Source organism: Arvicola amphibius, chromosome 7, assembly GCF_903992535.2.
Source record: "Arvicola amphibius chromosome 7, mArvAmp1.2, whole genome shotgun sequence".
NCBI classification, from domain to species: Eukaryota; Metazoa; Chordata; class Mammalia; order Rodentia; family Cricetidae; genus Arvicola; species Arvicola amphibius.
The window spans coordinates 12,259,201-12,283,063 of record NC_052053.1 but is presented as its reverse complement, the minus strand read 5'-3'; the positions used below and the strand labels follow the sequence as shown (position 1 = coordinate 12,283,063).

Sequence of the window (23,863 nt, the reverse complement as noted above, 5' to 3'; positions counted from 1 at the left end):
CAGCCCAAGCCACTTGCCTTCCGTTCCCCTGTTATATGCTGTGGGACATCGGTCTTTGTATGCCTATCAACACAGAGCAGACTACCAACTAATCTCGCAGCTGAATACATGTGTCCTTCATGCTACCATTTCATTCATTTTATAAGATAGCATGAGAAAGATTACGCAGGTGGGGCTAGAGAGAGAACTGGGTTGGTAAAATGCCTGCTCTACATGTCTAAGGACCTGAGTTCAAGTCCCAGCATATAAATAAAGAGCTGGCTATTATGACATGACCTCATATCCCACACAGGGATATATATGGGGCAGACAGGCAGATAGGTCTCCGGTGCTCACTGGTCAGGCAGCCCAGCCTAATTGATGAGCTCCAGGTCAGAGAGTAGGACCGGAGGAATGGCGCACCAAGGTCGAGAATACGTGCATGTACCCACACACATACAAATAGGCTTGTGTCCATGCACATGTACCGAATATTATGCATTACTAACTAAAAGAACAATGATAAAAGTGGCCTCCCCTGAATATAACCCACAGATGTTCCACTCGGGTCTAGTAAAATTCTTTATAGGGATCATGCCTTTCCTAGCAGTCTGCGCTTGCGGTTTTGCAATAAATATCTCTAAGTTGAAAAGATTAATTTAGCCACCATCAGGCTGTGACGCTAGCAGTAGCAGCAACTACATTCAACTTTCTTTCCTTTTTCTTGCTGTCCTTTGAGAATTTCATCCATGTGCACAAAGTGTTTAGATCACACCTCCCCCGGTCTAATCCTTTTTCCTTCTCTGCTCACAAAGAAAGACCGTCTGTAACAGAGGCCCAGGGATACTTTGGCATATTCTTTCATGAATCATGAGTCATGAATCATGAATACACATCTTGACAAGTCAAGCTAGTTGAAGCTACTGGCTACACTACACTCTAGCCCACGGGATACAGGCCTTTTCAAGTATGAAAAGTATGTGCTGTTTAGCCCATAACCATGGAAGCACTGATGACAGGCCCTGCAAATCCCCATTCCACACGTGTCCCTGACAGGGAGATGTGTTAGTCTGTGTTCAAGCAACTCGGAACCCAGATGCCTCAGGACGGCTCCAACCTCACATGTTCTGCCTCCTCCACGCAAGGGAGATGCTTAAGCCCCAGGAACCCCTGTGAGAACAGGCAAAACAAGTCACCTGGTTACTTATGGTTGGTTTGGAATTTCCGGTGGTAAATTTTCCTATTATCCTACTGCTGGTCGAGAATTCCAAGGCTTCTCTGGCGTCTGGTGAATGTCAGAAAGGCCTTGATCCCAAGGCCCGTGCCAAAGAAGACTCTACCAAGTCCCCCTTAAAACAGCTCATAAGGTAGCATTCATTGTTGCCAGGAACTGATTTATAAACTGGCCGTGGGGCTCAGCGTCCTTGGACACTGAGAACTTCCACTGAAGGTCGAGGGAAAGTGTCTTCCTCTCAGCGGAGCCCGCCAGAGGAAGCCAGAGCAGCAGGAGAGCTGAGGCGAGAGGACACACCAGAAAGGCGAGGGTAATGTCGCTTCCCTTTTTCATGTCCTTCGTATCTCCCACGCAGCTGCTGCCTTCCTTTGAGATCAGTGCATGGGACGAAGACGACGTGGTAAGCTGCTTCTGCTGATGCCTCATCGGACCTAGACAGGAATTGGGCAGAGTTGTCCACATGTTCGGAAGTACAGTTAGGGAGAACTAGCAGAAGTTAACAAGCTTCTCTTATTACATAAATTAAATAATTTAATAGTGGTTAAAAATAAGGACTCAATAGCAAAAGCAACTAGCTCATCAGATATTATGAGAGTTCCATCTTCCTAACTGGCTGTGAAAATACTCCAGAATATAGTAATACTAATAGCAAGATAAAAGCTATACTGTATTATATATAATATATATCTATATATACCACACACATATGTATGTATGTATATATATATATGTTGTGTGTAGTATATATATATAAATACTCCAAAATATAGTAATACCAATAGCAATATAAAAGCTATACTGTATTATATATAATATAGATCTATATATACCACACACATATGTATATATATATATACATATGTGTGTGTGTTGTGTGTGTAATATATATATACTCCAGAATATAGTAATATCAATATCAAGATAAAAACTATGATTCAGGATGCCAAATACACATTCTTGAAAAAATATTCAATTCTTAAACTTTCCCTCAATGCCAGCAGTACTCTTGAGCACAGAGGAGAGAGACAATGACAGGCTGGAATTCCCCCGCACAGGTTCCCCTCCCCCCCCCACCAGGCCCTCTCATTAAATGACAAGATGCCTAACCGCCTCCCTGACCCTGGCCTTCCCCAGGAGGAATAGACAGAGTGCGCCCCATCATCTTACATCCCAGGAGGCAGCATACTTAAGTCGGCAGGAAGGCTGCATGCAGCTCTGGGTAGACTCCCTGAGGAGCAATCCCAGGTAGCCAGTTCTCTCTCCGTATCTGCTTCCTTAATGGCAAAACAATTTTGAAAGCTGCTGATGAGAGACTTCAGGGACCCGCGCCTGTCCAGGGCCATTTTACAAGCTCAAGGGCATCATTACATGAAGAAGGAAATAAAGGTGAAATGCTAGCCAGCCCTAGCAAGGATGGGCTCCGCCCCAGGGAGACAGACACCCCAGGGCATCTCAAGGAAGAGTCCTGATTGGGAAAGCCAGGAGACCTGTTTTAGACCTCAGTCTGACGTGAGGCTGGGGCATGCCCCCTCTGCCCTTGGTATTTTTAGAAAGTGAGCTTCTGTCAACAGAAGGCAGCTGCATAGGCCCCTCAAAGTAAAGAAGCTGTGTACCAGCTTCCTGTCTCTCCCTATTCCCTGAACCCTAGAAGCCGAGCCTCTTGCCAGCCCCGGCTCTGAGCTTAATTGCTTCCTCCCCAGCTACGAGGGTGGTCCATCTCCTTTGAAAGGAAATTAATTTGAAAGAACTGAGTTCTCTGAGCTATTTTTAGTCTTTGCTGCAAGGTTAAGTGACTCCCATGCCATTCAGCTAAAAGTCTATTGTCAAGGGACCTGGGGAACCAGCATGACTAAGCCAAGCCTCTTCTCCGTGTGTCTTCACCAAGGTAATGTTAGGCCACCTGTAAATAGGTGTCAGAAGACATACAAAGACAAGGACCCCTGGGTAGAACCACCTCACTCCACACAGAAAGTACCATCTTTTGCATGCCCCCCCCCCCAAATGGCTGCCATGGCCAAACAGGTCTAGTAGGGGGTCCTCATTCTGTCCCTCTCTCTATCCACTGCTGTGTGACCCTTGCTACTCACAAGGTTCCCAAAATAAGTACCATGGCAGTCACTACCTGCATGTGTAAATTGAAACGTCATTATTGGGCCTCCTCTAGGAAAGATGTAAGCTCTCTCCCAAGGAAGTCTCTCAACTGCCCAATGCCTCCTGTGGGAGGAATATCTCCAATTTGAAAGCTTGAGGCTTTAAAACTACAAAGAGGGCTCTTTCATCTTCCCCTTGCGGCTAAGTTAGAGAAGTCTGAATCTATTGGAAACTGTTTTCTTGTTGAGAATGGCTAACGCCCACCCGTATGTGACCCTCCCGAACCTTGTGTGTCCTCTCTTCGCAGTACTTTTGGGTTCAGCAGCTCGTCCGGAAAGGCAAGTGACATAAATTAGCTTCTTGTTTATGGAGTTAACTTTGTCGAGCTATGATGTGGCCTCACCTCCCGCCTTCTACATGTCTCCCCCAGGTGACTCTTCAGTAGAGATGAGCAGCTACGCGAGCTTGTTTAAGGAAAACAATATCACAGGCAAGCGGCTGCTGCTTCTGGATGAGGAGGACCTGAAAGACATGGGCATCATCTCCAGGGGACACATCATTCATTTCAAGGTACCCGGTGGGAGAGCATCAGTCAGCAACTGAGTACGCGCTGGACAGTGGGCCATGCGTTAGCGAGCAGGGATGAACCCATCACAGTGGAGGAGATCAGGGGCTGAAATGCCTCCAGCCTTGTCCCTCACCAGCTGCCACACCTGTGCCGCCCCTGTTCCCACCGCAAAACCCCACAGCAGTTACCTGGCCACCGTGGTGTAACACCCCTGTACCTTTAGGAAGCCTCTAGTCTGGGGGCGGGGTGGGGGAAATACTGTGCACTATCCTGTGGAATGACAGCAGAGAGACGCCTCAAAGAGGAGGGGGCTGGGCTGGGAGCGGATCTCCGAAAGGAAGTCATAAAGGCTCAGAACAAGGAACTTTATTAGCCAGGTAAAGGAATTTGCTCTGCAGGTGTGTGAGGGAGGAAGCCTCGTGGGCCAGAGGACTGGAACTAGACAGGGGGAAGGGAAGAAACGATGACAAGAATGTGGCTTTTCACCTAAATCCGCACCCCCACAAAGGTTCTGCACAACCCCCTTTTACTCAGAGTACCTCACCCTCGTGTTCCTATGCCTGTCTCACTGAAGTCCAAAGAGAAGCAATCATTCCCATTGTTCCAAAGAGCCCAGACCTTGTACAAATCATGCCTGTAGTGTCTCAGTGACCTCCGGGCAATGGCTGGGCACTAACCTACCAGAGAGCATCTGCAAGACAAAACAGGACCATGATGTCTTCCCCCTAGGTGGACAAGAAGACACACGCACAAACATCCATTGCAAAAACTGGCCGAGCACGTAATCTCTCCTGGCTTAGGTGTGCCACTGCAGGAAAATTTTCTTTCCTTGGGCAGAGGTGTCTGCGCTGCAAAAGAGACATTTTGTAAATCTTGTCCTGTGTAGCAGATACCAAGTAAGAGACTCCCACCGGCCATACCCTCTTCTGTCTTCTCCAACTTCCCTCAAGGGTCAGCCAGAGGGGAAGGGACTTACGTGCTGTGAGACTTTAGCAAACCAGAAGTGGTTTAACTCTTTCTAGACACAAGTGGGACACGGAAGTGTCCTATCCGTGCTGGTGGTGTCATTAGACAGGTAATGCCCCAGCTCCCTATTTATGGCTTATTAAATTCACTGTGTCTGCTTGCAAGACTGGGCCTGTGGGAACTCAAAGAATCACGCTGCCCTAAAGGGATTTACATCCCAGAGAAGAGACACAGCATGTGTACAACTTCTTACAAGCAGTTGGAAGAAAGGGACAGTTCATTGCCTTGACCAGTGGAGAGAGACAGAGAGGAGAAACTTCGTGATAGAGGATGAGGATGAGAGGGGCTTTGAGCTGGACCTGGGGAGGACAGAACAGAAGACATCCATAGGGATGCGGATGACCCCATAGGGATGGGGATGACCTGGGGAGGACAGAACAGAAGACGTCCATAGGGATGGGGATGACCCCATAGGGATGGGGATGACCTGGGGAGGACAGAACAGAAGACGTCCATAGGGATGGGGATGACCCCATAGGGATGGGGATGACCTGGGGAGGACAGAACAGAAGACGTCCATAGGGATGGGGATGACCTGGGGAGGACAGAACAGAAGACATCCATAGGGATAGGGATGACCTGGGAGGACAGAACAGATGTCCATAGGGATGGGGATGACCTGGGGAGGACAGAACAGACGTCCATAGGGATGGGGATGACCTGGGGAGGACAGAACAGAAGACATCCATAGGGATGGGGACGATGGACCAAAGAAAATGAAAGGAGCGGTTGCCTCTGTTCAGAGGAGCGGTGGGTGGCTCACTGGTGGAAGCACAAGGCTGGAGCAGACCTGGGGGCGGCTGGAGAGCAGGATGAAGTGCAGGAAAGGAAGCCCAGCCCCTGGACTGCTTCCAGCTTCAGGCTGGATGTCTGGATGTGACCAGAGCTAGAGAGTTTAAACTTGACTTCTGGAGAGGCCGGGTCTGAAACTCCAGGTAGGGAGTTAAAACAGTGAGAAATATGGCCTGCCTGACTCCTTAGCAGAAATGGGCATGGTGGGGCTGGAAAGATGGCTCAGAGGTTAAGAGCATTGCCTGCTCTTCCAAAGGTCCTGAGTTCAGTTCCCAGCAACCATATAGTGGCTCACAACCATCTGTAATGGGGTCTGGTGCCCTCTACTGGCCTGCAGGCATACACACAGACAGAATATTGAAAGGAAGGAAGGAAGGAAGGAAGGAAGGAAGGAAGGAAGGAAGGAAGGAAGGAAATGGGCACGGTGAACAGAGGAGGCCAGCTGAGCTGTTGATGAAGGAGCCGGGGTGAGATGCAGACGCGCACTGCAGCAGGAATGAGCCCAGAAACAACGTCCATGGGAAAAGAAGCACAGAGGGCCACGCTGGTATTCCATGTGCATAATGTAGCCAGAATAGCACACCACAGAGACAGAATGTTATAACGGGTCTTTCTTTGGACCAGCTCCCGTATAATGACACACAGAGACTTTTTATTAATGATGAAAGTTTGACCTTAGCTAGGCTTATTCCCAACTTCAGTTAAAACTTAAATTAACCCGTTTATATTAATCTACATTTTGCCATGTGGCTCATTACCTCTCCTCAGTACTGTATGTCTATCATCTGGGTCTGGCTGGTAAATCCCCCCCACCTCATATTCTTTCCCAGAGTTCCTATCTCTGCCTAGAAGTCCCGCCTATCCTCTCCTGCCTAACTATTGGCCATTCGGCTCTTTATTAAGCCAATCAGAAGATGCCTCAGGCAGGTGAGGAAAAGACAGAGACACAGCACACGGTGTACAAAAAGATTACCCAACAGAATATAGATGGTGGTCACCAGGGGGTAGGACAAGGAGGGGAGGGGTAGTGATTGTTTCATGAGTGCCACAGCCCCTTGGGATGTTGGGAAGTTTGGGACACACTGGAGAGGAAAGGGCTGCATAACCATATAAAGGAAGTAGATGCAGATGAAGAAAACACTTGGAAATGACTACTTTTATGGTATGTGAATTCCACCCCATTAAAAAAATAACACAAGACGGAGGAAATAGCTCAGGAGGCAAAGTGCTTGCTGAGCAAGCATGAGGACTTGGGTTCAATTCCCAGGACCTGAGTAAAAAGCTGCAAAAATCCAGGCCTGGAGCTATCCATGTGTAACCCTAGGGCTGAGAAGCAGAGCTGGCAGGTGCAGGAGGCTCCAGAGCCAACCAGCCTGGCCTACTGGCTGAGCCCCGGGCAGGAAGAGACACTGTCTCCAGGAAACAAATCCCCATGAGAGGGAGAGATGAAGGAAGAGATAGATGGTTGGGGACTTGTTCTAATCGGTTCTGCGTGAGCTCTTGGGGTCACCAGGCATGAATGGGCTTCCATTGGGCCTTTGGATGAGAGCCCATGGACATTCCATACCAGAGGCGGCCTCCTGGTCTCTGCCAGAACTGTCTGCTGCACACATGCACATACGCCAGGAAGAAGCTGTCCTCCTTCTCTGTTCTATCACTAAGGAAGGCACAGTCAACGTGTGTTCTGAGTCTCTCAACCTACGAGGAACAATAAAACTGCAAGCTGGCGCAGAGTAGCCACCATAGTTTTTCTCTTGGGTGGCAAAGGGGTCCCCCCACTTAGCCTGTCAGCTGCTTTCTCCCCCAGCCTCCTGGGTAGGAGCCAATGTCTAGAAGAGAACTAAGTGTCCCATAAGCATTCCTTACATTGTTGGAGGTTTCATTTTGCTTTAGAAAAAAAAATGTATCTAGTTTTCCTGGGTTGGGATTCTTAGTCTATGCATGGTCAGTTCCCAGAAAAGCTGAGTAATGGCTGATCAGTACTCCAAGCCTCGCTATCTAGAGCAGGGGTTCTCAACCTTCCTAACGCTGCAATCCTTTAATACAGTTCCTCATGTTATAGTGACCCCAATCATAAAGTTATTTCATTGCTACGTCATAACTGTAATTTTGATACTGTCATGAACCATAATGCAAATATCTGATATGCAGGATATCTGATATGTGACCCCTGAAAAAGAGTCATTTGATTCCTTCCCCCCAAAACCCACTTTTTTTTTTTTTTTTTTTTTTTTTTTGGTTTTTCGGGACAGGGTTTTTCTATAGCTTTGGAGCCTGTCCTGGAACTTGCTCTGTAGACCATACTGGCCTCGAACTCACAGAGATCTGTCTGCCTTCCGAGTCCTGGGATTAAAGGCTTGTGCCACCACCATCCAGCCCTCTGTAGGATTCTTAGTGTTCCCTGCTGGTTCATGCTGAGGTTGCAGCCCTCCTGATGGCTTTGCTGGTCCACTCCTAAGCCCAGTTGTGTTCCCAATCATCCCTGGGACAGCTGTGTGCTAAACGCTGACGCACTGACTTGCCCTGTCCAGCTCAGGTTTGAAGGCCAGCCCTATTTACTGTTCACTCCGAGGTTTAGTATCCCCGTCCGGTTTATCCGGTGTTTCATTCCCAGCATCATTTCAATTTGGCTTCCCCGCATTCGTTTTCCTAATTGAATTATGTTTTCATATCTTATATTGACTTTCTAGTTCATTCATCTCTTAGATTGTTATCTTGGGTTGTTTAAGCATTCTCTTGAATTATTTTGGATTTCTTTGAGGTCATTCCCCTTGGGGTCCCTTATTCTGGGATAAGTAATTTTTGGAGGAGACATGTTTTTCTGGATTTTTTTTTTTCAGATCTGCCCATTTGGGATTGGTTGGGTAAGCAGGAGTGTGGGCTTAGGTCTGGTAATGTGGAGACTGTTTACCTGCTGGCACCAGAAGTGTGGGCAGGGACATCAGGGGCAAGGAGTCCTTCATAGCTGCAGTCAGGCATCAAGTTGACAAGTGTGACCCAAGCAGTAGGGGCCTGGCAGGCTTCACCTGTGGGGCAGGAGCTACCTGGGCCGTGGTTTCGCATCTCTAAAGTAGTCTCCTGTCCCTTCCAGTGACAGCAAACTACCGCCTCTACTTTGATGAGCAGACATATGCTCAAGCAACATTCCCAAGATAATCTATGTACTATGTAGAGAATCTTCTTTTTCGGGGCGGGGGGGGGGGGCGTGTAGGCTCAGTAATTTTAACCGCCTTTGGTATCTTCAAATCATTAATAAAGTCCTGTGATCTTTCTCCTTGCAGTCAGCTATTGAGAAGCTAGCCCACGATTACCTGAACCTGTTCCACTTCCCACCGCTAATTAAGGTGAGTGAGGTTTCCTCACCGAAGGCTCCCTACTTTTATTGGCATAGGCACCTGCCACATCCACACCCAAGTTTGCTAATGTCTCAAACTGTTGTTTGATGTGGAATTTAATTGCATCTGTCCAACAAAAGACCCTTTGATGGTTATGATCTCTATAAGTTACACACATGTGTTTCCCACACTTTGAAATATTAACAACACATTCAAGATAAGAACAGTGCCCCTCACAGACACTGTAGGTGAAGGCCTCTGGCCTCATGTCTTAGTCTAGAGGCCTTTAAGGTACTAAGGGAAGTCACACACCAGAACTCTGGGTTGCCACTTACCCTGGGGGTGGAGGAGTGTCATTCAAATAGAACATTAAGTGGCAGTCCCCTTTCCTATCCATGGGAATACACCCCAGCACCCCTCCCTGCAGATGCCTGAAACTGAGATTAGCGAGATTAGCACCAAACCCTAATACACTGCTCTCTCCTGCCCGAAGATGCCTGTGAGAGAGTTTAATATATAAACTGGGCACAGTGACAGATTGACAATAACCAGTAAGAAAATAAGTTATTTTAAAACTTAGGAACTGTTTATTTCTACAACTTCTATTTAAAACATTTTTTGGACCAGAGTTGATTGCAGGTAACTGAAAATGTGGGAAACAAAACCATGAACAAAGAGGGACCTGCTGCACTTACCATCTAGCTGTGACCATAGTCTAAGGGTGCATAACATGATTCACTAGAAAATTAGCAAATGCTTGGGATTACTCCCCAGAGCTGTGCTAGCTCGTCAGCAGCTATGGCTTCCCAGCTCTCAGCCCTTGGTCTCTCAGTCCGCATACCTTGGAGAAGCTGCAGATTTCCTCTCTGGAAAGAGTATAGAAATGCCTTGAGTGTTTTGACTCTTTCTCTCAGGCTGGAATCTTACCACACATCCAATGCAAAATGCGCTTCCAGCAAGAAATGCACAATGCCAGCTGCATGCAGAAAACCACCCTAGTGACACTGTTCGGAAGAGCATAGGAGAAATCACTCAGCGGGGTTCTCAAAGCTGTGTTAATTCTCTTGCTTTCAACCATCAGTTACAGCTTATATCTTAATCTAATAATAAAAGTTCAATAAAAGAGTAGAATGGAAAACCCTGATAGCACCAGGCACTGGAGAACTGCAGAAGTGTAGGCAGGGGTTCAAGGTTAGGGACCCCTTGACAGTCAGAACCAGGAGCAGGGGCTGACCATGAAGTGTGGGCTGAGCAGTAGGGGCCTGGTGGGCTCTTCTCTGTGGCAGGGGAGGAAAAAGGTACCAACTTTACCTGAGAAGTCGAAGTGAAAACACCGTCTCTAAGAACAATATCTGCTTTTCTATTTTAGGATTCAGGAGGGGAACCCGAAGAAAATGAGGAAAAAATTGTGAACCTCGAACTTGTGTTTGGTTTTCACTTGAAGCCAGGAACTGGCCCACAGGTAAAAAGTTTCCAGTCCTTTGGGTGTTTTTCCATCTGTAACTCAGTGGTTTTTTCTGCCCCAGCCCCAACCACCTGGTAACATGATGGGGAATAAAGGTGTAGACGGAAGACTTCATCAAACAGAACCTAGCTGACAGGCTGCCAACTTCCTCTGGAATCCAATCTAAGAAATGTATAACTTCTGTCAGTAAAGAATCCTGGGGGAGACCTCCCAAACTCTCAAGATAACATAGCAAAACACAGGCCGCGTGAGTTTGGGCGCTTGCTCACTCTGCCTTCTGGCTCCCGACTCTTGAGGAAGGTCAGAATAAAACCACACTGAGAGTAGAACAGAGACAACTTGGGATCTGGGTTATCAACTCCTGGAGGGCGGCAGGGCATTTGACCTACGCTCATCCAGTGAGGCCTGGGGACAGGGGTGGGGGGTGGGGGTGGGGGGTGGCGGCAGTGGTGGTCTGCCTAGGTAGCATATGGGCCTGGGCCTGTGTTACTTCAGATTAGCTAATAGCATCTATTAATTGTTATATGCAAAGAGTATTTGTATGAATTACTTTTTCTCATTGCTGCAAAGAAATGCTGGTAGAAGCCACTTAAGAAAAAGGGATCCTTTGGGCTTGTGGTGTAAGAAGGGATACGATCCATCACAGGGGGAAGACGTGGCATGACGTGGCATGTCAGGGCTAGCCACATTGCTCCCACACTCAGGAATCAGAGAAACGGAATGCTAATGCCTGCACTTGTTACTCAGTCTGGGAGCCCTGCCCACGGGATGGTGCCCCGCACACTCAGGGTGGGTTTTTCCTCCCCCTCCCCGCCCCTTATCTCTCTCTGGAAATACCTTCCATGAGAGACCCAGAAGGATGTCTCCTAGATGATTTCTAAATCCAGTCAAGTTGACAGTGAAGATGAATCGCCACAATGCTAGCATATAAATGCAACTCTTCCCTAATTTGCAGATGTGGATGCTGGGACGCAGAGGGGCTAAGTGCCTTGCCATCCCAGGGTTACATACATAACCAGAAAGTAGCTGGATTAAAATTTTATTTGATTTGAGGTTTGGTTTTGTTACAGTGTGTGTGTGTGTGTGTGTGTGTGTGTGTGTGCGCGCGCGCATGCGTGTAGGTGCCCTTAGAGTCTAGAAGAGGGTGTTCCCTGGAGCTCAGATCCTTTGGGAAAACAGCAAGTGTTCATAACCGCAGAGCCATCTCTCCAGCCCCAGCCCGTGTTTGACCACTGTATAACTTGTACTTTTGCTTTGCGGCGTCAAGGGACTTATATTAACCCTCCCACCTGTAGCTTGTATAATTAGGGAAGGTCTGCACAGGCCTGGCTGGTCTCCAGGCCATTGCTTAAATAAAACCTTGCTTTTCTCAAGCCAGTCCCGGCTCCAGTGCTTGGGAACTGGGAATGGCTGTAAACTGTGAGGGTTGAGCTTCACCTGGAACTTGAAAAGCTGCTCTTTCTGGACACCTGTTGGGGAGCATTCCGCCTTCACCACCGCAGCGTGTTGATGCACTAAGGGTCGGGGGAGGGGGCTTGTGTGTCCTCTCTTCTGGCCACAACATGTAAATACGAGAGAGCTGTTCTGCAAATTACTGTCTACTCGCTCTTGTTAGAGGCAGAAAGAATGAGGGTGGAAGTGAGTTCCTTCCTCTCTGGCAGCACTGAAGGACCTTCCAACCCTGCCACACACTCAGGTCTGTCCATAGCAAGCAAGGTGTGTGTTCCATCTGCCTCCTCTAGTATCCTCAACTTCGTGATGATCTAAGCCTTCTTACTGTAACCTGATTTGTAGGGGGAGAGGAAAAAAAATTTTTTGCCATAATAATGTATGGCAAAAATTAAGCCAGAGCCAAAAATTATGGCTTGATTTTTGTTTCTGTTGTGTATGTGCTAACTCATTGAAGCCATCTCTAAACCCACATAAAACAGCCAGAGAATAGATTTTTTTGCCATAATAATGTATACCTTTTAAGTTCTGGGTTATGGACCAGTACAACTTTGATATAGTCTGTATCCCTTGTCACCCACTTAGAATTATCACCCTACACTCATTCAGCACACAGAACCAAAGGCCTACTGTGTGCCTGTATTCTGAGTGCTCAGAATACAAAGCCAGAAAGTACAGCCTTGGCTTACAAGGAATCCATAGCATCTTGAGGGACAATAGACAAGATCAGTGAGTGGATACAGACCAGGGCCACATACATCAGTCTCTGCACACACCCTCGATACACATCTACTTGTAGGTGAGAAAGAAGGGGCGGTCTTAAAGTCTTCCTGATAAAACGCTAAAATCCAAACCGTAGGACCACTGGGATTTGTTTGGTATGGAAGGCAGAGGGACCGGTATACATGAAGCCAGGCAAACACAGGAAGTTCCTCTTGGGCTCCTTTTCATGGACCTGATTCAAGTGTTTTCCCCTTGGGAAGACTTAACACAGAGCAGGGAAGTGGTGCGATGAAAAGGAAGGCGAGAGAGGGGCTGCTGGACACAAAAAGACCCATTTACTGTGCCAAGCTAAGGAACCAAAAGGCTTCAAACTGAGCAGGTAAGGGCTGGCATGTGTTTTTAAAACATTGCTCAGAAGCTGAGAAGGGCGAATCCAGGGAAGGCCAGGCCAGTGTGGGGAGGATCTGTGAGTCAAGGGAGAACCAAGCTAAGAGTGAGGACAGCCGGGCGGTGGTGGCGCACGCCTTTCATCCCAGCACTCGGGAGGCAGAGGCAGGCGGATCTCTGTGAGTTCGAGGCCAGCCTGCTCTACAAAGTGAGTTCTAGGACAGCCAGGGCTATTGCACCAAGTAACCCTGTCTCGAAAAACAAACAAATGTCCAAAATCAAAAGTGATGAGGACAAACTGGAGCAGAGCTATGGGTCCCAGCACACATTGAGATGGAAGCCATGTGACCTAACACTCACTAGAGATGGGATGAGAGCGGAGAAGCCAGGAGCCAGGACCGGGACAAAGGTTTCTAACTGAGCAGCTGGACAGATGGTGTTTATAAAGCAACAGATCAAAAGGAAACCCTATTGTGTGGGTGCCCTGTCAAGGTGCCAGGAGCAGAAGGAAGTAGCTGGCATGGGGTAAGCAGGAAATGCTTTGGTGGAGGCCTAAGCTTTGAGCTGGAGCTCCAAGAGGTTGATGAAGAAGTTGATAGGCCACCTCAAAATAGTTACCTGAACACAAGTAAAACTGTCTTTAGAGACTTTCTAGAAATCTTAACTATTGTATGACTGCCATCTCACCAGTCCCTTGGCATTTATGCCAGGTGCACGTGATAAAATGGTGTCATTACTGATCGAGAAACAGATAACAAGACAATGTATGTGGCTTGCTGGGATGAGGCGACCACAGCCAGAGCCAAAAATTATGGCTTGATTTTTGTTTCTGTTGTGTATGTGCTAACTCATTGAAGCCATCTCTAAACCCACATAAAACAGCCAGAGAATAGATTACTGTCTCGTTCTACAGCACTCCACTATGGCACTCTACACCCTAAATAACAAGATACTTCTAAATAAGCATGCTTTGAATGGCAATGATAGTTCATATGAGAAGTCTTACTACCTTGACCCTTAAAGGTAGAACCCATTAGGGAGGAAGAAGACTTCCTCAAAATTCCTGTACACTGGGTTCTCATAAACCTTCTTTGCAACCTGCTCCTAGATAGAGAGAAAACCTCACAAGAAACACTGTGCAGTGCACCACGCCCGGCTGCGCTCTATGGGCTTACCATACAGTTCGTGAACCAGGCAAGGGGCTGGAGATTGAAACACACAAAAACACACAGACAGAGACACGGGTCATCCTTGATGCCAGAATGCTCCAAGAATGCCCCCTTTATTGTGTCCAGGGGCAGCTTATATAGGGATAGCCAAACGCACCAGAAACCACTCCCCTGCCATCAAGAACTCCGGAGGGTCTCGTGCTCAGAGCAGCTGCAAGCTGTCTCAGAGCAGAGAAAAACAAGTTGTGTACAAGAAATTCAGGATCTGGGGGTTCACAGCTCCCAACAACACTGGAATTCTGAAGTCCTCCTCAGACCTTTTGTTTGATGTCACTTTTCTTTCACAAGTAAAATGAGAAGGATGTCCCAACAGGAGCCACTGGGAATAACGCAGGACAGTGATTCCTTTCGTGGAAATAACGGCCACCTTTCCTCTCTGCCTTTGACTGTGGAGTCACTCGGCCTTTGCATTGTCGTAACAAAGTGCTTGGCGGAAAGGACTCAAGGGAAGACGGGTGCATCTTGGAGAGCGGTTTCAGAGGATTTCAATCCCTTGTGGCGGGGAAGGCATGTGCAGCAGTTCAGTTCTTAACAGGGAGCTTGGGGTCGAGGCCCATGACATCACTGTGGACCAGGAAGCAAAGAGCATGATGGGAACATGCGGCCAGATATAGTCTTCAAAGGCCCACCCCTAGTGACCTTCCTCAACCAATCAGACCCCACCTCCTAAACATTCCACAACTTTCTAAAAGAGAACCACTGGGGCTGGAGAGATGGCTCAGTACTTTGGCTGCTCTTCTGGAGGACCTGAGTTCAATCCCCAGCAACCACAAGGTGGCTCACAACCATATATAGTGGGATCTGATGCCCTCTTCAAGCATAAAGTCAGACATACAGATAAAACACTCATATACATAAAATAAATAAATCTTTAAAGAAGAGAAAAGAGAGGAGAAAAAAGTGTTCCAAACATCAAACAAACAAACAAATAAATCTTAAAAGAAGAAAAAAGAGAGAATCACCATTTAAGGAAATGTGTTCCAAACATGAGCCTGCAGAGGTCATTTCAAGTGTTACGCCACCTCAATAACTTGATGCCTACCAAAGCAAAAATTAAGATATGATTTATATACAAATAGCTGCAGAGAGCAAACCCTTCCTTGCAAGAGGTCGGCCTTTGTCCTAGGAGTTTGTATTAAATGACTTTTCTTAGCTTCAGTTTTTCACCAAATGGCTTCTGGCACGAGGCTGATTCAGACTCTTAGGAACCCATCCCTGTCTGAACGCGTGTGTCTTCACCACAAGCCAAGATGTCAGCTCGATGCCTGGTCTACGGTCTTTGTTTTTCCTGCCGTTCTCTGCCGTAGACCCAGGATCTGCCAGCCTCCAGCGCTACGTACATCCCAGGCCTTCTCCCACCAGCAAAATGTCCTTTTTTATTCCCTGCCCTAAAACAACCTAGCAGGGAGGAAAAAGCACGTTTGTGCCAGTGGAGGTACCGGATGAGGATGGGCCTTCCTCTGGTTCAGTGGTCCTGGGCCTTCCTAATGCTGCCGTCCTTTAATGCAGTTCCTCATGCTGTGGTGACCCCAGCCATAAAATTTATTCTTTGCTACTTCATAACTGTAATTCTGCTACTGTTATGAATTATGATGTAAATATCTGAAATATGATCCTTGCAGAGGTGTCGGCCCACTGGCTGACAACCTGCTGCTCTATTTGACCAGCTCTAAAGAGCAAAGTTAATTATTTATTTTAATAACACACACATATATAAATATGGAAATTACGGTAATCATACTGGGAGAAATTCCTAAGCTTGAGTGTCGCCTGTGTGAGAGGCGGAGACGGCTCTAACTCCTCTGATAACTACGGCCACATCCTACTTCTGACTGACACTTTGCAAACATTCTGAATGCCATCTTTTCAACTCAGCATAATGGGGGACAGCACCCCTGTATTAGCCTCCCCGGGAGGAAGCCAAGGAGAGCTGAGATGCCTTGCCCAGATCCCCTACCTGGTAAGGGGCAGCTCCAAGCCACCGCCTCCCTCTGGAAAGTGCCGGCGTCCCCTCAGAGTCCATGCATTGCCTGTCGGTTGGATTTTGATGAGTTAATACTACACTCTGACAATTTCCGTTTTGTGTGAAGAATGCTTTGTGTGTTGTGCTGTAATGCCTTTGGCTTGGCACAAAGAAAAGCCACTTCGAACAACTCAGGCAGCTTCGTGAGCTCCCCAGGGCAGCAACCACCCTTTTTATTGAAATATTCAGCTGCATAGAGTTTAGTATTATGTCTCTTATCAGCTCACCAGTGAGGAATATTGATGCTCAATTTGCCAAGGGATAAACTACCAAATCACCCGGTACTTTTCTCACCGAGCGCTTCTGAGACGTTGTGTCATACAAATGCAAGAGCAGAGTGAGGCAGGAACTACGGGGACGCCAGCCGTCGCTTGTGAGTGCCAAACTGTCAGACTTCATCCTGGAGTCCTTATCTGTCCCTGTCCCCAGACAGAGGCTGTGTCCCCAAGGCCTGGGCATATCGCCTGCCATAGCAGAAACATCACCTCCCGTCTCCCAGCATCTCCCACAAGGGAACTGGATCCAGGTCAAGGAACCCTTTCCAAACGGCCGCCGCTCGGGATTCACTTTTAAGGGATCTTCTAAGGAGGCAGAAGACCTCTCCTGAGAGGCCAAGAAGGAGAAAATGAGGAGGATTTTGAAGCAGACTGGCAATGTCCCTCAGAAGGCTGGCTGTCCCTAGAGGGCTCTCCCTGACTTTTCTTCCTCTTCCTCCCCAAGTCTTGTCCTGTGAGAACCCGGCCCTTTCTCAGAATACTATAAATATCAGAAACTGTCAAATGGGGTTTTTTTATTATTAGTATGCAGTTTTTGTAAATGGATAGATAAAAATGGCTGAAATAACAGGGTCCCCAGAAAAGGTTTCTGTAAGCAAGCATAAAGCCAGTGCCTTCTGTCCATTTCAGAACAGCTGAGAGGGAAGCTTCTCACTCTGATGGCTGTTGGGTTTAACATGAAGTCCGTATAAGGAAGTGCATGCCCTCGTTCAGCCTTGGGGGAGGGCTGTGCTCCCAGCCGTGTCTATGCACACGTACCTGAGTGCTGAAGCTTGCAGCGCCCGAGTTGTAGAAGATGTGCAGGACTTAGAGAGGAAAAAACAGGGAGGGATTAGCCAAACCATGCGAGGCTTGATCTGCAAAGGGAGTAAGTCCTAGAGAGCCACAGCATGGCACAGTGTCACAGTTAACATGACTGAATTGGGAACTTAAATTCACAAGAAAGGGGAAATCTTTTTTTCTTTTCTTTTTTCTTTTCTTTTATTTGATTTTTCGAGACAAGGTGTAGCCCTGGTTTTCCTGGAACTCTCTCTGTAGACCAGGCTAGCCTCGAACTCACAGAGATTCGCCTGCCTCTGTCTCGGTGTGCTGGGATTAAAGGCGTGCTTCACACCCTCCGAGCTAGGAAGGGGAATCTTAAGTGTTTGTATCACAAGATTAACAAGAAGTAAGGAAGCGGGAGAACTAGGGGAGTGACGGCCAGGGAGCCGCAGGCTGCTGTGATGGTTTGGCCCAGCTCTTCACATTAAGTATGTCCAGCTTTACCACGCCAATCAAACCTCCATAAAGTCATCTTTTAAAAAGAGAAAGAAAAGCGGGTTTTAATTGACAGCACAGAAGCAAACGCCGTTTGCAGCTTCCTAAGTCACTGCTGATTCTAATAAGCAGCCATGTGCTCTGTCCGATGCGTTGGAGAGCCACCTAGAGTGCTAGAGCTGAGCTGGGTGCCGTGCCCAGCACGTGCTGGCTGATGGCTTGACAGCCACTCGTACATGCCGGGGACTGTCTATCAACCAGAGGAAGCAGCCACGCCATGTCGCATTTCCAGATTTGGGGGATGTAAATATTTCTGCCATGACTGATTGCAGTTCTTCATCTGACATCACTGAACGTTGCTGGGAAGCCATATGTGAGAGTCAGCTTGGGAGAGCTGTCTGTAGCACACTATCGGACCATTCTTAGTCTTCCTCAGGATTAGGAGCAACTTTAAAAATAGCAAATGGCGGTGTAGCGCATGTGAGCAAACGTCGGCTCAGATCAATCACAGACCATGTTCTTGCCGTTTACCAGAATCTTGTGAGCTCGGGGACAGCGTGAGTCTTTTAGTGAAGCCATGCTCTGTGCTCTCCTGATTCAACAGGGACTCGCATTGCCTCATACTGACCATATTGTCTGAATCAAAAGCCGGGATTTGGATTTGTGAGAAGTAAAAATAGAGACAGGGAAACAAATATCTAAATTTGTGCCTGTCTTTTGAAACCCTCTGGGGTTAGCAGAGTTGGTGATTCTCAAACGGCAGGTGCAGTTATGGCCTTTGCTTTGAGAAGCCCTGAGCCCCACTGGTTAGTTTTGTATTGAGAAGGCGACTTCCAAGTTTTGAGAATAACGAACTCCAAAAATATGGGCAGATTAGTTGCAATCAAATTAAAAGCACTAGAATACAAGGACACAAGACGCTCTACTAAGCCTGGATGTTGAATTTGGATTGGAAATGGCTCAAATGGTGAACAGTGCCTATTCCCCAGGTCGGGGCTTTTTCAGAAATCTACTGCTTGCCACTATCCCTAGAGTCATGGGATAAGAGAACACCTTAACGGGTAGCTGTTTTTATATTCTGAGGGTCCTGAGTCAAAATTATAAAGGCAACAAATCTCTCAGTATTGAAAGAATTGGATGAGCAGTTAGATAAGCCAGGCCACTGTCTATATTCATTACGAAACCCAGTCCAACACAGAATATTCTTAATTAATGGCAAATCGGTAGCAAAACTATTCGTTTTTTTTTTTTACAAGACAACTACCTTCCACTTTTAAATACAATTTTTAAAGCCCTTTCTGAGTCTGCTAACTAGCATCGGAACCACCTTAGCTACTCAAGCATGATGTGTCCTGTGAAAATGTGTCTCACTTGATTTGCCCCCCTTTATCTTCCCTGAGGTCCCTTTTCACCCACACCTCCAATAACAACCCCCCGAAAGGCGACAGAACAACCTTATCTCCACTGGTGTCTACTTGGCACCAGTCTGCCCTGACCTTAGACACAAGCCATTGTTAAGGGTATAACGCATTTACATATTTTGCAATAAAACATCAGTTATTTGCATTACTGTGTCAAGTTTTATTTGATTCTTTCACCTAAAAATGACTCATTTTCCTTTCTTGTATTTTAAAAAACCAACTACTCTAAGCTTGTTTGAGAATAATCAAAAATTGCCCATTTAGCTAGAAGTCATTTTCTTTTCAAAAGGCAAATGTTATTTAATCTTTCAGCTGTTCATTGTGCCATCATAAATACTTTCTTTTCAGCACAGTTGTGGGGACTGAAATGAGCCCACTAATTGCCTCCCATTTCGACTGACATGTGGTGGTTTAGTGGAAAGGGAACACAGCAGGGAGAAGGAAATCGGGGGCTGAGAAAATGGGAGCTAATTATTTCCACTGCCTCATGTCAGGCTCCGTGTCAGCCTTGTTTTTACAAACTGGAAGGTTTAGCACTAAATAAAACAAACTGGCGTCATGTTTTTATATACTGGCAGTGTCATGGAAGCAGCTGCACATCTCAAAGACAATATAATGCCTGCGTTCGCATGGACACCATCTGACAGACACTGTGAGCCACGGCTAATGAGGATATCACAGTTGTGCCAAAGGGAAAGGTGCTGAATTATGTATGATTCTTCATCAGCGCGGCAATAGTCCTGTACATCATTATGAGACATTGTTTTGCTGGGGAGATTAAAACATTCTTAGTTCCAGACCCTGCAACCTATACGCGGCTGAAAGAGGTTATTAATGGAATTTTTAGGGGGACTTTCTTGTGGATTTCTTTGGGGTTGAAAAAAAACCAATTTCCTGGGACAAAGCCGCAATGGGTCATGACACTGTATAGATAAAGAAGAGAAGCAAATTAACCATACTTGTATTATCTTCCTTCCAAAGACAGCATAATAAAATACAGTGTGGCGGGTTACACTCAATGATAAATAACCCAGGTGCTCTCCCAGGACATGGCACTCTCCTGCCTCCGCACAGCAGGTTCCGGCAGCTGAGCTGGATAATAGTGACACATGTAAGGGCGCCTTCAGAGGCCCCATCAGCAGCACCCCCTACTTTTTAGACAGCCCTGACCAAGATTATTTTTGTGGGTTTTGTTTTCATCTGGCATTGCTTCTTACGCTCCGCAAGTCAGTCAGTTGCTATGACTTCATCTCTCTCTCTCCCCGCTTGGGTTTCTCAGGAAGTTTCTTCTGACCCCTCGAGTTTATATTTTAAAGTACTTCCTCAGTGGGTGATTTTTTTTTTAATTTTTCTCCATTTATGCGAAGCGCGGAGCAGGTGGGGGTTTTCGAAGCCAGTGCCTCTAAGATTCAGCTTGATGTATCTAGGACACAAATCCCAGTTCCACGAGGCTGGCTGTATTTCTCCAGTATCCAAGCCTCAATTTCACATCCATAAAATGGGAACTGTGTTCTCTAGAATAGAGTAGACCGTAAGGGTTAGCTAGCCTAAACAGATCTTGAAACCATGATGCCCAAGGAATGCGAGTGGCCGCATAAAGTTTAATCTGTGCGACATAATGGAAATACTGGTAGCTTCTGGCTGGTGGGACGCCGGCTCGCTGGGTGGGGCAAGGGAAGTTTTAGAGGACTGGAGATGTCTTACTGGCTTTTTTGGCTACACAGGTATAGTAGACACGAGTCTAACTCTGTGACCTCTACAGATAAAAACCTGTGTTCTCACTACATGCAGATCATACCTCGGTGGGAGAGCACATTGATTCTAAATGTTTGTTTTCTTAGGAAAAGGTAATCCGGAAAGGCTGACTTGGGGGCCACTTTCCCTCTGAAGCATCCAGAATGATACTGGACTTGGATGTTTACTTTTGACGATTAATCTATGGTGTTGATGGCACCAATTAATTTGGTAGGGGAAAATGTATATTTTTAAAAAAGACATATTGTCTCTGAATTCCCAGAACTTTAGAGTTTGGTATGTTTGTGCTATTTTGATATCGGGGTTTTCCCCCTATTTGGAAAATCACTACTATTCTCTTCTCTTCCATTCCTTCTTCTCTCCCTCTTTTTCTGTAGGAAGAAGGGATGTCTATGTTTGATCATTTCAGCTAGCTTGGACCTCCAAGGAATTGTAAGCAGCTCACAAAGTGGGTAACAGTGAGCTCTCACAGAGAGATACTTCACAGGACTTTATCTCCACGGGGCAAGAATCCCTGCTTTAGTTGGCCTAGAATCTTAATTCATGAAATGATTCCACATAATTGGCAATCTTGAAGCAGTTAGTTGGGATGCTTTCTCATCCTCCATCAGGCATACACGGGCTCCTAGAATTGTCCGGCTATCTCAACGGGTGATCAGAGAAGTGTCCGTGTCCTGAGCAGCTAGATGAATTCTCCTATATGTCACATTCCAAATGCCCTCTCCCCAGCAAAATGTCACGTATCTCCTACAGACCAGCGGTGCAGTGCATCTGCTAGTTAATGGACAGTTACAAGGACAACGTTTTGATGCCCCAAGTCCCAGAGTTCCAGCCCTTCTGCTAAGCTGGGGTCTTACCTCCCTGTGGGTCAGTAGGTGATGCTTTCTGGAAAGGCGCATCAGGATGATCCTTCCAGTCATGTGCAGTCATCCTGGGTAGGAATCTAGGTTTGAAATTAAAATCCAAAGACAACAAAGAGGACCCTAAGAGAGACATACATGGATCTAATCTACATGAGAAGTAGAAAAATTCAAGATCTCCTGAGTAAATTGGGAGCATGGGGAACATGGAAGAGGGTAGGAGAGGAGGGGAGAGGAAGGAAAGGAAGTAGGAAAAAATATATAGCTGAATAAAAACAATTTAAAATGCTACATGAAATGCTTAAATTTATAACCCTTAAAAAAAAGAAATTAAGATCCAGGGTAATTGGGGCCTGCCTTGTCTTTACATCTGCAACAAGACAAGCCGGTTGTTTCTGGTTTGGATGGTTCACTGCCAGCTGGGCAAGGAGCTCAGTGCTTCCAGTGGCACTGTATGCACTTCCAATACCTGCTGCCGTGATGGAAGAGAAACTGGCTATGTTGAACCTCGTGGAGATAGGGTCCTGACGATGGATTAACCAGGAGAACCTGGATTGTCTGCAGTTTTGCCCCAACTCTCTCTTTGTAGGACGAGACGTCCTCATACCGTTGCTTGCCCTGCACTAACTGGTTAACAGGGAAAAGTTCAGTACTCAGAGAGCAAACGCTGTGGCTTAAATCTGGAATAAAGCCGTGTCTGAAGGGATTGGTCATCGGCTTAGAGCTATTGGGAGGTGGTGGATCCTTTAAAGAGCTGTCCTAGTGGGGACTTTCAAGTCATTGGGGGCATACGCTCAAAGCGGACCCTTGGCTCCCAACCTCTCTTGTACTTCTTGGTCAGGACATAGCTCTCTCTATGATGCACCGCCCCTACTACGGGCCCCAAGGCAATGGCCAAATGATTATGAATGAAAACCCTCCAATTCTGTGAGACAAAGCAAACCCTTTCTCTTTATAAGTTGATTATATCAGATATAATTTATTTATATTTATATATTTATCAGAGTGATGAAAAATAAACAGGAGACCTGCTCTTCACAGCACCAAAAGAGACTACACTAGTTCAAGTCCAAACTCAGCTCGCCATTAGCTACCTCTGTGATCGCAGTCAAATTAGCTCGTCTTTCTATGTGTCTTACCTTGACCAAAAATGAGACTCTCTGGCTGTCAATCACATTTAATAGCCACTGTACTTCCAGACATCTGGGTCTTATTAGCAAGGCTGTATTGAGACATGTTGGCGCAGGGGAGGACCAAATTAGTTGTATATGTTCCACTTATGAAAGAAGCTAATAACATATTCCTTCTATTTACTAAACCAGCCTTGTGGTGCTGGCAGCACTGGGTTTGAGGCCAGCCTGATACATGAATCCTTTCCTTAAAAAAAAAATCTCTTTTTTGAGCTGAACATGGTTATATACTCCTATAATACCAGCACTCAGGATACAGGGGCAAGAATTGCCACAAGTTCAAGGCCAACCTGTTCTACATAAGAAGTTCTATGCCAACCAGGGCTATCTAGTGCCTTTCTAAAACCATAGCCAGATAAAAAGAACACTAAGCTTCAGAAAGACTACATCAGTTGGCTATGATTCAGAAAAAAATAAATAAATAAAAGATAAAAACTATAGAAGTCAGTGTCGGGAGGTGAGGCCTTAGACTTAGGGTCTTCTGCCTCGCCCCTTTCACTATGTCTCCATAGCAACAGCTTAATATATAGCCTTTCCCCATATGTTCCCACAGTGATAATCAACAGGTATATTTCCCAGAGCCACGGGTAAGGCGGCTTTGGAAAAAGAAGCAGTTGAGGGGTCCCACCACAGGACTGACTCCATAGACTGCCAGCATTTGATTGACTTGGACTTGTCAAGACTGAGAGTTCAGAGTGCCACAGTCCCTCTTGGGTATATTCACTCAGTGTCAGTCTGACTCGGGTTTGTGTTAACTTGAATTTGTAGTAACTCAAGCCAGTCACTCACCCTGGTAGAGTGAAT

At 46.6% G+C, this 23,863-nt stretch overlaps 1 protein-coding gene across 2 annotated transcripts in view; it reads left to right on the top strand.

Annotated features, from left to right (window-relative positions):
• Window positions 1-23,863, top strand: part of Map3k20 (mitogen-activated protein kinase kinase kinase 20) — a 158,335-nt gene that overhangs the window by 120,660 nt on the left and 13,812 nt on the right. For both annotated transcript variants that reach the window (XM_038335733.1, XM_038335732.2), the window contains exons 12-16: window positions 1,569-1,613; window positions 3,612-3,642; window positions 3,735-3,874; window positions 8,972-9,034; window positions 10,395-10,487. In XM_038335733.1, coding sequence (XP_038191661.1) covers window positions 1,569-1,613; window positions 3,612-3,642; window positions 3,735-3,874; window positions 8,972-9,034; window positions 10,395-10,487 — 372 coding nt within the window. The remainder of the gene's footprint in view (window positions 1-1,568; window positions 1,614-3,611; window positions 3,643-3,734; window positions 3,875-8,971; window positions 9,035-10,394; window positions 10,488-23,863) is intronic.